The following is an 18,498-nucleotide window of genomic DNA, read 5'->3' as shown; positions in this document are numbered from 1 at the left end:
GGACAGACATTGTCTTCTCCATTTTCCCACGCTCTCCACCGGGTCTCCGTCACACCAAACGGCGGGTGTCACAGACACCGCAAATCTCCCATTTCAACTGATCCTCCTCAACACACTGCCATCCCTGTTTAACACTCCTTTCAAGTCCACCCTGCTCCAGGGAGCAAAGCAGGTCACATTTCTAGTCCCGAACTCCCTCTGGACTGAAGAAACACAACAAATCATCAGTATTCCACTCAGAGTTACTTTCAACAGTCCCCAACCTCTTCTCCATCCAACCTGACACCACATATGGATTATCCAAAATGCAAGGATCATTCACTCCACAAATCTCCGTCCCACTGGGACAGAATCATCCTTTTCATCCTCGGGACGCTAGGCGGTCCTCACCGCAGGTACTACATCCATAAACTCGTCAGGTTCCATCTCTGAGCTACTAGGGGACATATCCCTCTTTTCACACTTGGCACCAACTTCCCTTACCACACCACTGCCCTCTACACTCAGCTTCTTCTCAGTGGTTATCACTGCACTTGCCACCACAATGAATTCACCCTCAGTCTCTTCACGTTCACTTTCCTTCTCTAGCTCTTCCAAAAGTCCTGTGCAGTCCTGAATTCCATATTCCCTCAAAACCTAATCCCCTTTTTATCCTTGCCCGCCATCTTCTTTCATCCTACCGCCATTCATCCCCAATCGGGGATCTCATCAGCAGCCACGTTCTCGATCATAATGACAAATGTAGGGCTATGGCGCGCTCAACTGGTGTAAACGAGTACTCACAGGCAACGCTGATTTACTGACTGTAGTGGGATATCTCGTTGACAATGTAGTCTTTGTTTCAACTTCTCTGGACATTCCTTCCGGTGCGTCAGTTCAACATGGCAGCGCCCGTTACTCTGGGAGGGATAGTGGAGCAAAACATCACTGAAACGGGACAAATATTACCAGAATCCACATCTGGAGAACTGAAAAGATCTCAGTTTGGAACCCGTTTCCTGACAGACCCACGTCAAGTTTTTCAACATAACGCATGGTTCGTATTTTAGCATGCATACTACTTGTGGTAGTACACACACATGGATAGCCCTTGATCATGATTCTCAGTTCCATTACATTACACGAGTCATTGGATGAAGGTGTCTTCTGTACATGGGTGTTTTCAACAGGACATGTAAGGTCCTTGTACTATAAAGAGTAACTTTAGGCTCCATTAGTCTATTATAGGGCTAACATATGGACAGAACATAACAGAACGAGGCCTGGGTAGCATGCCTTCCTCTTGGTTTCTAGTGGTGTTGGTGTCCCATTCACTTTCAGGGACAATGTGGAGTGGACAGAGGAGCAAGAGGCAGCTGCCAAGAAGAAGGTCCAAGAAAACAGTCAGCCCCTCCCTCAAGAGAAGCAAGGTTGGTTCTGAACCAGAATCTGGGTTTACAAGAGACGCCCTCCTTTAAGCCCAGAAGCATCCATTCAACTTGCCATTCACCAGCTTTTCAAGCTTAATAATGTACAAATTAATTTGGTACTTACCAAGGAAAGGAGTTTCACTGAGCAACTATCATAATTCCTGCCGTCCCAGACAGTATGTACTGATATAGGTCTAAATAAAAAGTTTACAAGCAACCGAAAAAATCTACCTCATTACTGCTATCAGAGATCTGTATATAATGTCCCGACTGACTGATCCACAAATCACCTTGCATCACAAGTAACGACTCATTATTATTTGAAGATCAGTCAGTCAGTCACAATTTACCCATGATACATTGCAGTTTTAATCCTCTTGAACATGGCCAATGCCTTTTCTGGAAAGAATCTAAATATTGTTTTTGAGCAAGTGCGCATGCGCCAAATCCACCTCTTCTGCACCTCCTGTAATATTAGTAACATAATTAAAATACACCAAAGAAAGCCTTGAAATATGCTTATCACTAAAAACGTACCCTTATGATTATTTATTTTTTTGTCCCCAATTTCATGATATATAACAATATGGGGATGAGGTAGTTGGATGGGCTATTTACAGATGGAATATGTACAGGTGCAATTATCTGTAAACTGCTCTGACAGCTGATGCTTAAAGTTAGTGAGGGAGATATGAGTCTCCAGCTTCAGTGATTTTTGCATTTCGTTCCAGTCATTGGCAGCAGAGAACTGTAAGGAAAAGGTGGCCAAAGTAGGAATTGGCTTTGGGGGTGACCAGTGAAATATACCTGCTGGAATATACAGTGGGGCAAAAAAGTATTTAGTCAGCCACCAATTGTTCAAGTTCTCCCACTTAAAAAGATGAGAGAGGCCTGTAATTTTCATCATAGGTACACTTCAACTATGCCAGACAAAATGAGAAAAAAATCCAGAAAATCACATTGTAGGATTTTTTTATGAATTTATTTGCAAATTATGGTGGAAAATAAGTATTTGGTCAATAACAAAAGTTTATCTCAATACTTTGTTATATACCCTTTGTTAGCAATGACAGAGGTCAAATATTTTCTGTAAGTCTTCACAAGGTTTTCACACACTGTTGCTGGTATTTTGGCCGATTCCTCCATGCAGATCTCCTCTAGAGCAGTGATGTTTTGGGGCTGTTGCTGGGCAACACGGACTTTCAACTCCCTCCAAAGATTTTCTATGGGGTTGAGATCTGGAGACTGGCTAGGCCACTCCAGGACCTTGAAATGCTTCTTACAAAGCCACTCCTTCGTTTCCCGGGCGGTGTGTTTGGGATCATTGTCATGCTGAAAGACCCAGCCACGTTTCATCTTCAATGCCCTTGCTGACGGAAGGAGGTTTTCACTCAAAATCTCACGATACATGGCCCCATTCATTCTTTCCTTTACACGGATCAATCGTCCTGGTCCCTTTGCAGAAAAACAGCCCCAAAGCATAATGTTTCCACCCCCATGCTTCACAGTAGGCATGGTATTCTTTGGATGCAACTCAGCATTCTTTCTTTCCTCCAAACATGACGAGTTGAGTTTTTACCAAAAAGTTATATTTTGGTTTCATCTGACCATATGATATTCTCCCAATCTTCTTCTGGATCATCCAAATGCTTCAGACGGGACGGGACATGTACTGGCTTAAGCAGGGGGACACGTCTGGCACTGCAGGATTTGAGTCCCTGGCGGCGTAGTGTGTTACTGATGGTAGGCTTTGTTACTTTGGTCCCAGCTCTCTGCAGGTCATTCACTAGGTCCCCCCATGTGGTTCTGGGATTTGTGATCATTTTGACCCCACAGGGTGAGATCTTGCGTGGAGCCCCAGATCGAGGGAGATTATCAGTGGTCTTGTATGTCTTCCATTTCCTAATAATTGCTACCACAGTTGATTTCTTTAAACCAAGCTGCTTACCTATTGCAGATTCAGTCTTCCCAGCCTGGTGCAGGTCTACAATTTTGTTTCTGGTGTCCTTTGACAGCTCTTTGGTCTTGGCCATAGTGGAGTTTGGAGTGTGACTGTTTGAGGTTGTGGACAGGTGTCTTTTATACTGATAACAAATTCAAACAGGTGCCATTAATACAGGTCACGAGTGGAGGACAGAGGAGCCTCTGAAAGAAGACGTTACAGGTCTGTGAGAGACAGAAATCTTGCTTGTTTGTATGTGTCCAAATACTTATTTTCCACCATAATTTGCAAATAAATTCATTAAAAATCCTACAATTTGATTTTCTGGATTTTTTTTCTCTCATTTTGTCTGTCATAGTTGAAGTGTACCTATGATGAAAATTACAGGCCTCTCTCATCTTTTTAAGTGGGACAATTGGTGGCTGACTAAATACATTTTTGCCCCACTGTACCTGTGCTACTGGTGCTACTGGCTTTTTGGTTTTTTTGTAAAAACTCAACTCGTCATGTTTGGAGGAAAGAAAGAATGCTGAGTTGCATCCAAAGAATACCATGCCTACTGTGAAGCATGGGGGTGGAAACATTATGCTTTGGGGCTGTTTTTCTGCAAAGGGACCAGGACGATTGATCCGTGTAAAGGAAAGAATGAATGGGGCCATGTATCGTGAGATTTTGAGTGAAAACCTCCTTCCGTCAGCAAGGGCATTGAAGATGAAACGTGGCTGGGTCTTTCAGCATGACAATGATCCCAAACACACCGCCCGGGAAACGAAGGAGTGGCTTTGTAAGAAGCATTTCAAGGTCCTGGAGTGGCCTAGCCAGTCTCCAGATCTCAACCCCATAGAAAATCTTTGGAGGGAGTTGAAAGTCCGTGTTGCCCAGCAACAGCCCCAAAACATCACTGCTCTAGAGGAGATCTGCATGGAGGAATCGGCCAAAATACCAGCAACAGTGTGTGAAAACCTTGTGAAGACTTACAGAAAACATTTGACCTCTGTCATTGCTAACAAAGGGTATATAACAAAGTATTGAGATAAACTTTTGTTATTGACCAAATACTTATTTTCCACCATAATTTGCAAATAAATTCATTAAAAAATCCTACAATGTGATTTTCTGGATTTTTTTCTCATTTTGTCTGGCATAGTTGAAGTGTACCTATGATGAAAATTACAGGCCTCTCTCATCTTTTTAAGTGGGACAATTGGTGGCTGACTAAATACATTTTTGCCCCACTGTACCTGTGCTACTGGTGGGTGCTGCTATGGTGACCAGTGAGCTGCGATAAGGCGGGGCTTTACCTAGCAAAGACTTATAGATGACCTGGAGACAGTGGGTTTGGCGTCGAATACGAAGTAAGGGCCAGCCAACGAGAGCATACAGGTCGCAGTGTTGGGTAGTATATGGGGCTTCGGTGACAAAACGGATGGCAGTGTGATAGACTGCATCCAGTTTGCTGAGTAGAGTGTTGGAGGCTATTTTGTAAATGACAATGCCGAAGTCAAGGATCGGTAGGATAGTCAGTTTTACGAGGGTATGTTTGGCAGCATGAGTGAAGGATGCTTTGTTGCAAAATAGGAAGCTGATTCTAGATTTAATTTTGGATTGGAGATGCTTAATGTGAGTCTGGAAGGAGAGTTTACAGTCTAACCAGACACCCAGGTATTTGTAGTTGTCCACGTATTCTAAGTCAGAGCCGTCCAGAGTAGTGATGCTGGACGGGCGAGCAGGTGCGGGCAGCGATCGATTGAAGAGCATGCATTTAGTTTTACTTGCATTTAAGAGCAGTTGTAGGCACTTGTGAAGGTGGTAAATGACATTTTAATGGCATCGGACCGAGGCTCTGCATCTGTCCTCGTGCTCCTAGACCTTAGTGCTGCTTTTGATACCATCGATCACCACATTCTTTTGGAGAGATTGGAAACCCAAATTGGTCTACACGGACATGTTCTGGCCTGGTTTAGGTCTTATCTGTCGGAAAGATATCAGTTTGTCTCTGTGAATGGTTTGTCCTCTGACAAATCAACTGTACATTTCGGTGTTCCTCAAGGTTCTGTTTTAGGACCACTATTGTTTTCACTATATATTTTACCTCTTGGGGATGTTATTCGAAAACATAATGTAAACTTTCACTGCTATGCGGATGACACACAGCTGTACATTTCAATGAAACATGGTGAAGCCCCAAAATTGCCCTCGCTAGAAACATGATTTTCAGACATAAGGAAGTGGATGGCTGCAAACTTTCTACTATTAAAGGACAAAACAGAGATGCTTGTTCTAGGTCCCAAGAAACAAAGAGATCTTCTGTTGAATCTGTCAATTAATCTTAATGGTTGTACAGTCGTCTCAAATAAAACTGTGAAGGACCTTGTGCGTTACTCTGGACCCTGATCTCTCTTTTGAAGAACATATCAAGACCATTTCGAGGACAGCTTTTTCCATCTACGTAACATTGCAAAAATCAGAAACTTTCTGTCCAAAAATGATGCAGAAAAATTAATCCATGCTTTTGTCACTTCTAGGTTAGACTACTGCAATGCTCTATTTTCCGGCTTCACCGGATAAAGCACTAAATAAACTTCAGTTAGTGCTAAATACGTTTTGCTAGAATCCTGACTAGAACCAAAATTTGATCATATTACTCCAGTGCTAGCCTCTCTACACTGGCTTCCTGTCAAAGCAAGGGCTGATTTCAAGGTTTTACTGCTAACCACAAAGCATTACATGGGCTTGCTCCTACCTACCTCTCTGATTTGGTCCTGCCGTACAGAATCACCTACCACACGCTACGGTCACAAGAGCAGGCCTCCTAATTGTCCCAAATTTCTAAGCAAACAGCTGGAGGCAGGGCTTTCTCCTATAGAGCTTTTTTATGGAACGGTCTGCCTACCCATGTCAGAGAGAAATTGCTCTCAACCTTTAAGTCTTTACTGAAGACTCATCTCTTCAGTGGGTCATATGATTGAGTGTAGTCTGGCCCAGGAGTGGGAAGGTGAAGGGAAAGGCTCTGGAGCAACGAACCGCCCTTGCTGTCTCTGCCTGGCCGGTTCCCCTCTTTCATGTTATCGGAACTATCATAATGGAGAGAGTGACATGGGATTCTCTGCCTCTAACCCTGTTACGGGGCTGAGTCACTGGCTTGCTCGAGGGCTCTCTCGTGCCGTCCCTGGGGGAGTGCGTCACCTGGGTGGGTTGATTCACTGTTGTGGTCGGCCTGTCTGGGTCGCCCCCCGGTTGTACCGTGCGGAGATCTTTGTGGGCTACCTCGGTCAGCGCTCCCTTGTCTCAGGATGGTGAGTTGGTGGTTGAAGATATGCCCCTCTAGTGGTGTGGGGGCTGTGCTTTACCAAAGTGGGTGGGGTTATATCCTTCCAGCCCTGTCCAGTGTCCTCGGATGGGGCCACAGTCCGGTCCATCCTGACCCCTCCTGTCTCAGCCTCCAGTATTTATGCTGCAGTAGTTTATGTGTCGGGGCTAGGGTCAGTTTGTTATATCTGGAGTACTTCTCGGTGTCCTGTGTGAATCTAAGTGTGCGTTCTCTAATTCTCTCCTTCTCTCTTTCTTTCTCTCTCTCGGAGGACCTGAGCCCTAGGACCATGCCCCAGGACTACCTGACATGATGACTCCTTGCTGTCCCCAGTCCACCTGGCCATGCTGCTGCTCCAGTTTCAACTGGCCTGGGCCCCTAGGACCATGTCCCAGGACTACCTGACATGAGGACTCCTTGCTGTCCCCAGTCCACCTGGCCATGCTCCTGCTCCAGTTTCAACTGTTCTGCCTTACTATTATTCAACCATGCTGGGTCATTTATGAACATTTGAACATCTTGGCCACGTTCTGTTATAATCTCCACCATGGCACAGCCAAAGAGGACTGGCCACCCCACATATGCTCTCTCTAATTCTCTCTTTCTTTCTCTCTCTCTCAGGAGGACCTGAGCCCTAGGACAGTGCCCCAGGACTACCTGACATGATGGCTCCTTGCTGTCCCCATTCCACCTGACTGCTGCTGCTCCAGTTTCAACTGTTCTGCCTTATTATTATTCGACCATGCTGGTCATTTATGAACATTTGAACATCTTGGTCATGTTCTGTTATAATCTCTACCCGGCACAGCCAGAAGAGGACTGGCCACCCCACATAGCCCGGTTCCTCTCTAGGTTTCTTCCTAGGTTTTGGCCTTTCTAGGGAGTTTTTCCTAGCCACCGTGCTTTTACACCTGCATTGTTTGCTGTTTGGGGTTTTAGGCTGGGTTTCTGTACAGCACTTTGAGATATCAGCTGATGTACGAAGGGCTATATAAATAAATATGATTTGATTTAGGCCACGGAAGGAGAGTTGTATGGCATTGAAGCTCGTCTGGAGGTTAGTATACAGAATGGTGTCGTCTGCGTAGAGGTGGATCAGAGAATCACCAGCAGCAAGAGCAACATCATTGATGTATACAGAAAAGAGAGTCGGCCGGAGAATTGAACCCTGTGGCACACCCATAGAGACTGCCAGAGGTCCAGACAACTTAAAGAAACATTGCTTGATGTACAGTGTCGATCAATGCGGGACAATCTAATATTCTCAGGGATACTGGAGAATGACAACAGCCGAGGCTGTGAGGAAACAGTCCGAGACTTTATGTCAACTCAACTGAAACTGCCCACTGATGTTGTGCGTAATGCCACTTTAACCAAAAGGAAATGACGAAGAACATGGGGAGAGAACTCAGAAACACTGATTTTGGAATGAATTATCATTTCCCCACCAAGATCAATGAAAGGAGAAAAAATATATATCACATCACGAAGGAAAAGCGTTGCTGTCACGCCTTGGTCTTAGTATTTTGTGTTTTCTTTCTTTATTTGGTCAGGCCAGGGTGTGACAGGTTATTGTGGTGTGTTTTTTTGTCTTGGGGTTTTGTGGGGTGACTAATTAGTCTTTGGCTGCCTGAGGCGGTTCTCAATCAGAGTCAGGTGATTTATCGTTGTCTCTGATTGGGAACCATATTTAGACAGCCATATTCTGTGAGTGTTTTCGTGGGTGATTGTTCCTGTCTCTGTGTTTGTTTTCACCGGACAGGCTGTACAGGTTTTCACAGTCCGTTTTGTTGTTTTGTATATATATATATATATATATATATATAGTTATTTCATGTATCGTTCATCTTCATTAAAGAACATGAGTAACCACCACGCTGTATTTTGGTCCGACTCTCTTCCAACAGACGAACGCCGTTACAGAATCACCCACCACACCCGGACGGAGCGGCATGGTAACAGGCAACAGCGAGAGCAGAAGCAGCGAAAGGAGGAATGGACATGGGAAGACGTTTTGGATGGCAAGGGTTGTTACACTTGGGAGGAGATATTGGCTGGAAGAGATCGCCTCCCATGGGAACAGGTGGAGGCACTTAGGAGAGCAGAGGCAGCCGGAGAGAGGAGCCAACGTTAGGAGGGAACACGGTTGGCAAGGAAACCCAAAAGTCAGCCCCAAAAATTTATTGGGGTGGGGCTCAGGGAGAGTGTGGCAGAGTCAGGGTTCAGACCTGAGCCAACTCCCCCTGTTTACCGTAAGGAGCCATGGATGTTATCGGAACTATCGACGAAGCTGAGGGCTGAGTCTGAGAGGGTCGAGGAATAATTGGACATAATGGAGGAGAGTGAACAGATGGGAGATGAGGAGACACTCGAGGAGTTGTTAATGGAATTGGAGGAGAGTGAAGAGAGAGAGCAGTTGATTTGGCGTAGTATGCAAGATAGTCGCCCGACGGAGCGTGTCGGGGATTTGATGGCACCTGGGTCAGCGCTCCATACTCGTCCTGAGGTGCGTGTTTGTCGGCTGGTGAAAATTGTGCCAGCCTCACGCACTAGGCCTCCTGTGTACCTACCTAGCCTCGCACGTCCTGTGCCAGCCCTGCTCTCAGGCTCTCCAGTACACCTTCACGATCCGGTCCATCCTGTGCCACCTTCACACACCAGTCCTCCGGTGGCAGCTCCCCGCACCAGGCTTCCTGTGCGTGTCCTCGGTCCAGTACCACCAGTTCCAGCACCACGCACCAGGCCTTCAGTGCGCCTCGCCTGTTCAGCGCAGCCAGAGCCTTTCTCCTCTCCAGTGCTGTCGGAGCCTCCCGCCTGTTCAGCGCAGCCAGCGCTTTCCTCTTCTCCTGCACTGCCGGAGTCTCCCGCCTGTTCAGCGCTTCCAGAGCCTTCCTCCTCTACAACGCTGCTGGAGCCTCCTGCCTGTTCAGCGCAGCCTGAGCTGCCAGTCTGCATGGAGCAGCCAGAGCTGCCAGTTTGCATGGAGCAGCCAGAGCTGCCAGTCTGCACAAAGCTGCCAGTCTGCATGGAGCAGCCAGAGCTGCCAGTCTGCATGGAGCAGCCAGAGCTGCCAATTTGCATGGAGCTGCCAGTCTGCATAGAGCTGCCAGTCTGCATAGAGCTGCCAGTCTACATGGAGCAGCCAAAGCTGCCAGTCTGCATGGAGCAGCCAGAGCTGTCAGTCTGCATGGAGCAGCCAGAGCTGCCAGGTTGCATGGAGCAGCCAGAGCTGTCAGTCTGCATAGAGCTGCCAGTCTGCATAGAGCTGCCAGTCTGCATAGAGCTGCCAGTCTGCATAGAGCAGCCAGAGCTGCCAGTCTGCATGGAGCTGCCAGTCTGCATAGAGCTGCCAGTCTGCATGGAGCAGCCAGAACAGCTAGATCCGCCAGTCAGCCATGATCTTCCAGATCTGCCAGACAACCAGATTCTTCCAGATCTGCCAGTCAACCAGACTCTTCCAGATCTGCCAGTCAACCAGACTCTTCCAGATCTGCCAGTCAACCAGACTCTTCCAGATCTGCCAGTCAACCAGACTCTTCCAGATCTGCCAGTCAACCAGACTCTTCCAGATCTGCCAGTCAACCAGACTCTTCCAGATCCGCCAGCCAGCCAGGATCTGCTAGAGCCAACTACCTGCCTGAGCTTCCTCTCAGTGCTGAGCTTCCTCTCAGTGCTGAGCTTCCTCTCAGTCCCGAGCTTCCCCTCAGTCCCGAGCTTCCCCTCAGTCCCGAGCTACCCCTCAGTCCCGAGCTACCCCTCAGTCCCGAGCTACCCCTCAGTCCCGAGCTGCCCCTCAGTCCCGAGCTGCCCCTCAGTCCCGAGCTGCCCCTCAGTCACGAGCTGCCCCTCAGTCCAGTGGGGTTCTGGGTGAGGACTACTAGGCCATGGTCGGCGGCGAGGGTGGACTATCCCAGGACGCGAAGGGGAGGAACTAAGACATTTATGGAGTGGGGTCCACGTCCCGAGCCGGAGCCGCCACCATGGACAGACGCCCACCCGGACCCTCCCTATGGTTTTGAGGTGCGTCCGGGAGTCCGCACCTTAGGGGGGTTCTGTCACGCCTTGGTCTTAGTATTTTGTGTTTTCTTTATTTATTTGGTCAGGCCAGGGTGTGACATGGGTTATTGTGTTGTGTTTTTTGTCTTGGGGTTTTGTGGGGTGACTAATTAGTCTATGGCTGCCTGAGGCGGTTCTCAATCAGAGTCAGGTGATTTATCGTTGTCTCTGATTGGGAACCATATTTAGGCAGCCATATTCTGTGAGTGTTTTCGTGGGTGATTGTTCCTGTCTCTGTGTTTGTTTTCACCGGACAGGCTGTACAGGTTTTCACAGTCCGTTTTGTTGTTTTGTATATATATATATAGTTATTTCATGTATCGTTCATCTTCATTAAAGAACATGAGTAACCACCACGCTGCATTTTGGTCCGACTCTCTTCCAACAGGCGAACACCGTTACAGTTGCCTGAATCAACGAGTCTCCATGGTGATGGATAAACTTTATATCAACGGGCAATTGTATCAGGACTCTAGAGTAACTCCCTGGTTATTTTAATGTAATGTTTAAAACTGAGTTTGTGTGTTGTAGTGTATCATGACAACTTCAAATATAACGAATACATGCTATATTGATCTCCACTTGATAAGGAAAGGGCTGCATATAGCTCTGGTTAATGTATGTAGCCTTCCTAACAAAATACATGAGGTTTTTAACTTGGTCAACGTAAATAATATTCACATTTTGGCTTTGACCGAAACGTATTTAGATGCATCTGTAAATGATGGGCAAATGAACATTCAAGGATATAGTCTACTGAGAAGGGACAGGAATAGGAATGGTGGGGGTGTTGCACTGTATATTCAGAATCATATACCTTTTAAGAGGAGGGATGACCTTAATGTAGGTCAAATGGCACAATGGGCTCAAGTACATCTGCCTCACCAGGCACCCATATTGGTAGGATGTGTGTATAGGACACCGTAGAGATAGGAGGTCTATCTGGATGACTTATGTACTGGGTTTGACCAGGCCACAGATAGCAACAGAGATGTATTTATCTTGGGTGATTTTAATATAAATTGGAAGGATCACAATAATTAGAATAGAACAACATTGATGAGATATGCTAAGAACTGTGGTTTGAAACAAATGGTGAATGATACTACTAGGTCTTCAATTAAGTTGGGTCATCGTTCAGACATGCATTGATCTGATTTTCTGTAATATACCATTGCAATGCTTAAAAGCCAGATCAATGCCAATGGGCTGGACAGACCATAATATTGTGACCATAACCATAAACGCCAAGGTTCCAAAGAAACCCCAAAGGATTGTGGTTAAGAGAAATGTTAAAACATTTTGAGTTATTTCTAAATGATTTGGCTGCTGTACCCTGGGAGATGATTTATCTAGAGGATGATTTAAATCACGCTACAGAATGTTTTATTGATTTGCTCACTGAGGTAATGGACCATCATGCCCCTAAAAGAAAGAGTACAGTTGGTGCTCGTCCATCTCCATGGATTAATGATGAACTGGGTGAGGCTTTTTCTCAAAGAAATCTGGCAAAAGTCTTAGCAGCCAAGTCAAAATTAGAAATTGATGAACAGAATTATAGAACATTACGTAATTATGCAATTAAATTGAATCGAAGGGAAAAAAAGTTATTTTACAACAATGTTTTTATTGATTGTAAAAATGATTGTAAAAAGGTATGGAACACAGTTAAGGGCTTACTTGGTACATCTATCTCATCATGCCCATGTATTGTGGAGGTTGACGGGAGAATAATAACAAAACCAGTTGATATTGCCAATCATTCTGCAGATTTTTTTACACAGAAAATTAAATTACTGAGCAACAATGTAGACATACATTCTTCCAAACAAGCTATTGTTCAATGGATTGATGATCATATTATGAGCAATAAGATCTGCTCTTTTAGTCTACAAACGGTGTCAGTGGAGGAGGTGTTAAACCTATTGAAGTCATTACCTGATGGTAAATCTACAGGTTATGGTCTTATGGACAATTTTTTGCTTCGCTGTGCTGATCCCCAGATTGCAGTTCCACTGTGATACATATTTAATTGGTCACTGGAAAAGGGGATGTTTGCAAATGTATGGAAGCATGCGAAACTGTGTCCTATTCCGAAAGACAGCAAAGAACCCATTACTCCTGCTAATAGTCGACCAATTAGTCTACTCCCTACACTCAGTAAGATATTGGAGGGTATTGTGAGTAGACAAATGTGGGAGTACATGGAAAATAATGATCTGATTACAGCCAATCAGCATGCTTATCGCAAAAAACATTCCACTGCATTGGTTGACATGACTGATCAGTGGCTCAATGCTATGGATAATGGCAAATTTGTAGGTGTACTATTTTTAGATTTCATTGCAGCATTTGATTTTGTGGATCATGAAATAATTTTGACCAAATTAATGCATTATGGTTTTAAGGAGGTAGCATTGAATTGGGTACAGTCATATCTAACTGACAGGAAACCTATATCAATGGTTCATTTTCTTCCCCTAATGTGTTAAACTGTGGAATACCGCAGGGCAGCTGCCTTGGGCCACTTCTTTATTTAATATATACCAACGACCTTCCCTATGTTGAAACTCAATCTACTATATTTGCAGATGATACTACAATTTATGCAGCAAGACAATTGGTTCAACAGGTACAGCAGGCTTTACAAGGAGATTTGGAGAACATCAGGAAGCGGGTTTGCCAAAAACACTTGTTTTAAACACCAAGAAAACCAAAGTTATATTGGTCTGTTCAACTAGGAAAAGGCCAAAACAGCATGGGATACAATTAAGTATGGGAGGAGTACAAATTTAAGTGGCAGAAACCAAACTATTGGGAGTGCAGCTAGACAACTGCTTATTATGGTCTTCTCAAATAACTAATCTATGTAAAAATAATAATAATATTAAAACAGCATGCATAATCAGAAGGATAGCTAAATATTTACCAGGAAAAATTATTCAGCAAATAACACAAGCATTAATTGAGAGTCAGGTGAACTACTGTTCGGTGGTCTGGGGAAATGCATCATCAAGTAAAGTTAGAAGACTGCAGAATGCACAGAATAAAGCAGCAAGGATTGTTTTAAGGTGGAGATATGGTTATTCTGTTGCAGTCATGGGTTGTTTTAAGGTGGAGATATGGTTCTTCTGTTGCAGTGTTCTCGGTTGGTCATCAATCGACAAGGATATTGAAAAAAACATGCTTATTTTATTTTATAATATACATAATTTAAAACGGTATTCAGTTGGTAAGAGACAGACATTCCGTAAATACTAGGAATAGATTGTCCACCATCTATGCGTTATACAGACATAAATCAATGATCATGAGGAAGGTGAGGGATCAGCCCAGAACTACACGGCAGGACCTGGTCAATGACCTGAAGAGAGCTGGGACCACAGTCTCAAAGAAAACCATTAGTAACACACTATGCCGTCATGGATTAAAATCCTGCAGCGCACGCAAGGTCCCCCTGCTCAAGCCAGCGCATGTCCAGGCCCGTCTGAAGTTTGCCAATGACCATCTGGATAATCCAGAGGATGAATGGGTCTGTGGTCTGATGAGACAAAAATAGAGCTTTTTGATCTAAACTCCACTCGCCATGCTTGGAGGAAGAAGAAGGATGAGTACAACCCCAAGAACACCATCCCAACTGTGAAGCATGGAGGTGGAAACATCATTCTTTGGGGATGCTTTTCTGCAAAGGGGACAGGATGACTGCACCGTATTGAGGGGAGGATGGATGGGGCCATGTATCGCGAGATCTTGGCCAACAACCTCCTTCCCTCAGTAAGAGCATTGAAGATGGGTCGTGGCTGGGTCTTCCAGCATGACAACGACCCGAAACACACAGCCAGGGCAACTAAGGAGTGGCTCCGTAAGAAGCATCTCAAGGTCCTGGAGTGGCCTAGCCAGTCTCCAGACCTGAACCCAATAGAAAATCTTTGGAGGGAGCTGAAAGTCCGTATTGCCAAGCGACAGCCCCGAAACCTGAAGGATCTGGAGAAGGTCTGTTATGGAGGAGTGGGCCAAAATCCCTGCTGCAGTGTGTGCAAACCTGGTTAAGAACTACAGGAAACATATGATCTCTGTATTTTCTGCTTTTCTGATGTATCAAATATTTATGTAATGCAATAAAATGCAAATTAATTACTTAAAAATCTTACAATGTGATTTTCTGGATTTTTGTTTAGGATTCTGTCTCTCACAGTTTGAAGTGTACCTATGATAAAAAAAAATATAGACCTCTACATGCTTTGTAAGTAGGAAACACTGCTGATTTTGCAGGTTATCAAATACTTGTTCTCCCCACTGTAGGTCTGTAACAGTTTGGGTCTAGAGTGTCTCCTCCTTTGAAGATGGAGATGACCACGGCAGCTTTCCAATCTTTGGGGATCTCAGACGATACGAAAGAGAGGTTTAACAGGCTAGTGATAGGGGTTGCAACAATTGCGCGGATAATTTTAGAAATAGAGTTCCAGATTGTCTAGCCCAGCTGATTTATAGGGGTCCAGATTTTGCATCTCTTTCAGAACATCAGCTATCTGGATTTGCGTGAATGAGAAATGGGGGAGGCTTGGGCAAGTTGCTGTGGCAGTCCGAAGGACTACTCAAGGTTTGGCGGATGCCAGGAAAATGCTACCTGCCTGAAAGCACAGTGCCAACTGTAAAGTTTGGTGGAGGATGAATATTGGTCTGGGGCTGTGTCTCATGGTTCAGGCTAGGCCCCTTAATTCTATTGAATGGAAATCTGAACGCTACAGCATACAATTACATTCCAGACGATTCTGTGCTTCCAACTTTGTTGCAACAGTTTGGGGAAGGCCCTTTCCTGTTTCAGCATGACAATGCCCCTGTGCACAAAGTGAGGTCCATACAGAAATGGTTTGTCAGAATCGGTGTGGAAGACCTTGACTAGCCTGCACAGGGCTCTGACCTCAACCCTATCGATCACCTGTAGGATGAATTGGAACGCTGACTGCGAGCCAGGCCTAATCGCTCAACATCAGTGCCCGACCTCACTAATGCTCTTGTGGCTGAATGGAAGCAAGTCCCCGCAGCAATGTTCCAACATCTAGTGGACAGCTTTCCCAGAAGAGTGGAGGTTGTTATAGCAGCAAAGGGGGGGACCAACTCCATGTTAATGCCCGTGATTTTGGAATGAGATGTTTGACGAGCAGATGTTTGTCCACATACTTTTGGTCATGTAGTGTAAGTACCCGAACAAGATATAGTATATGTGGTAGTCAATTTGCATCTCTTCCACTCATTTCAACAGAGGACTTTGACTGCAGGGCGAATGAGTACTGGAATGAATTCTACACCATCCATGAGAATCGCTTCTTCAAAGACCGCCACTGGCTCTTCACAGAGTTCCCTGAGCTGGCCCCACAGTGTCGTCTCAACCAGGACTCCTGTATTGGGGACCATAGAGCTGAGGACAGTGAACCACATGGTCTCGAACAGAGTCAGGGCCAAACCAGTGAAGTCGCTCCTCTGGCCCCTGTAGATGGTGACTTCCCTGGATCCAGTGCCATGTATCGCATACTGGAGGTGAGGAATATTGAATCATAGTATGACTGCAGTATATGTTCGCTTGGCTGCCAGTCTGTTTGTGTTATGCCAACTCATTGTCACTCATTGTAATGTCAAACATGAAGAATGAGCAATAGATTTGGCAAGAGCACAAACAGATATGGGACCAGCTAAGTACATGTGGCCCTTAGGCATAAAGTAGGCTAACCTATGCCCTTGTTTGATTCAATAGGTTGGCTGTGGTGTTGGCAACACCGTCTTTCCCATTCTGAAGACCAACAAGTGAGTGGTGGTTGGGACCACGTGTATTGATCAGTCCCATTATGCAGTATGCAGCCTGATCAGTTTGACTTTGTATAGTAGCTACTACCCTCTTCGTATACACATGCTGTATATCTGCTATTCAGATCTCAATATGTATTAGATGCAACCCTGTTCACACCTCCTTGTTGCGTGACCCTGTCTTCTTTGTGTGTGACAGTGACCCTGGGCTCTTTGTCTACTGCTGTGATTTCTCCAGCACCGCTGTAGAGCTGGTCAAGGTGAGAAGGAGAAATGCTTGATAGATGATGTCATTAGTTGGCTGATAAATAGATTTATTCATCTTGTCCCTTTCACTACCAGGCTAATTCAGAATATGACCCCGGACGCTGCTATGCCTTTGTTCATGACCTGGGTGATGAGGGAGCTATTTACCCTGTCCCAGACGCCAGCATGGGTGTTATAGTGCTCATCTTCGTGCTCTCAGCCCTGCATCCTGACAAGTAAGCCGGCCCCTGTGTGACGTGTTTGAGTGTGGCAACAATCAAGTGTGGGTGTGTGTCTGTGTGACTGCATGTGTGTGATAGGGAAAATTAAGTGCCATCAAATTCCCATGTCTCTTTTTCTCTGTCAGGATGCAAGCCTCCATCAGCAGACTGGCTCGGCTGCTGAAGCCTGGAGGAGTGCTGCTGCTCAGGGACTATGGGCGCTATGACATGGCACAGCTACGCTTCAAGAAAGGTTAGTTACCATAGGCACTCATGCGTGGGACTGTGTGGGATCAAATCAAATTGTATTGGTCACATACACATATTTAGCAGATGTTATGTAACAAAATGCTTATAAATTGTGATTAGCAATATGTACATGTTTTGGGGAAAATCTGTTGAATGTGTTCCTTTTTCAGGAAGGTGTTTGTCAGATAACTTTTATGTCCGGGGTGATGGAACACGAGTCTATTTCTTCACACAAGGTAATGAATCAAATCAAAAGGCTAGTATGTACTGCTTTTTAACAGTGGTAATTTGCAAGTCACTTTTTAAAAATGTATTTCTTATTTAACCTTTTATTTATCTAAGCACCTGGGTGAACGTAGAGCTGTGCAGACGAATGGCTGAGGGAACCCAATAGCAAAACATGTCTAATGCTTTGCACACACCCCTCAATCCATCTCCATGGTGTCCATCATCACAATGGTCTCATGGAGGTATCCCAATTCTATCCCTCCCTCCCAGGGGCTGCAGTCCCACATCTACCTCAGACACTAGACACTTTCTGTTGTTTTTTTTGTATATTATATCTCCATGACATCTCTCTCCAGATGAGCTACATGATTACTTCAGTGAAGCGGGTCTGGAGAAGGTCCAGAACATGGTGGACCGGCGGCTGCAGGTGAACAGAGGCAAGCAGCTGACCATGTACCGTGTCTGGATCCAATGCAAGTACCGCAAGCCTCATACTCAACCACCAGAGACACAGGAGTGAGCCAGGAATAGCAGAGAGAACACTGTGTGGCTTATCATTGAACTAGTGTCTGAGGTAGATGTGGGACTGCAGCCCCTGGGAGGGAGGGATAGAATTGGGATACCTCCATCAGACCATTGTGATGAGGGACACTATGGAGATGGATTGAGGGGTGATGTGTGTGCAAAGCATTAGACATGTTTTTCTATTGGTTTCCCTCAGCCATTTGTCTTCACAGCTCTGGTTTCCCCCAGGTGCTTTTTGATAATGAATTTCTGACTGAGAGGTGGACATGACTCAGAAACGGAATACAGAGAAGGCTGATGAGCTAATGAAACCTGAACAAATGTCTGGAAACCCAATATTCTAATGTTTACATTCAACAGACTGTTTGCCATAATCCATTATTTTAGATCAATTGCGCTGTAGGAGTAAACTTTTTTTTTTTTTTACATTCACCACTTCAAAATGATTAAAAAACCTTGTGTAAACCCATCACTGTGACATGATTCCTTTCTGATAATTGCCTTCACTTC

At 45.2% G+C, this 18,498-nt stretch overlaps 1 protein-coding gene across 2 annotated transcripts; it reads left to right on the top strand.

Annotated features, from left to right (window-relative positions):
* Positions 1-870: 870 nt before the first annotated feature.
* On the top strand, positions 871-18,457 carry LOC118384499 (tRNA N(3)-methylcytidine methyltransferase METTL2-like). 2 transcript variants are annotated; one of them, XM_035771093.2, is made up of 9 exons: positions 871-1,036; positions 1,321-1,409; positions 15,981-16,255; positions 16,470-16,519; positions 16,719-16,779; positions 16,862-17,001; positions 17,133-17,239; positions 17,406-17,471; positions 17,820-18,457. In XM_035771093.2, the coding sequence occupies exons 1-9, from the start codon at positions 882-884 to the stop codon at positions 17,981-17,983; spliced, it is 1,107 nt and encodes a 368-aa protein (XP_035626986.1). In that variant the 5' UTR covers positions 871-881; the 3' UTR covers positions 17,984-18,457. The 2 variants fall into 2 exon arrangements, with proteins under 2 accessions (XP_035626986.1, XP_052374649.1); XM_052518689.1 differs by lacking the exons at positions 15,981-16,255; positions 16,470-16,519; positions 16,719-16,779; ... (2 more) ...; positions 17,406-17,471; positions 17,820-18,457 and adding an exon at positions 8,569-10,705 and having other exon boundaries at positions 1,018-1,036.
* Positions 18,458-18,498: the final 41 nt, after the last annotated feature.

Source organism: Oncorhynchus keta, chromosome 5 (genome assembly GCF_023373465.1).
Source record: "Oncorhynchus keta strain PuntledgeMale-10-30-2019 chromosome 5, Oket_V2, whole genome shotgun sequence".
Taxonomy (NCBI): domain Eukaryota; kingdom Metazoa; phylum Chordata; class Actinopteri; order Salmoniformes; family Salmonidae; genus Oncorhynchus; species Oncorhynchus keta.
This window is presented reverse-complemented; position numbering and strand designations above follow the sequence as displayed.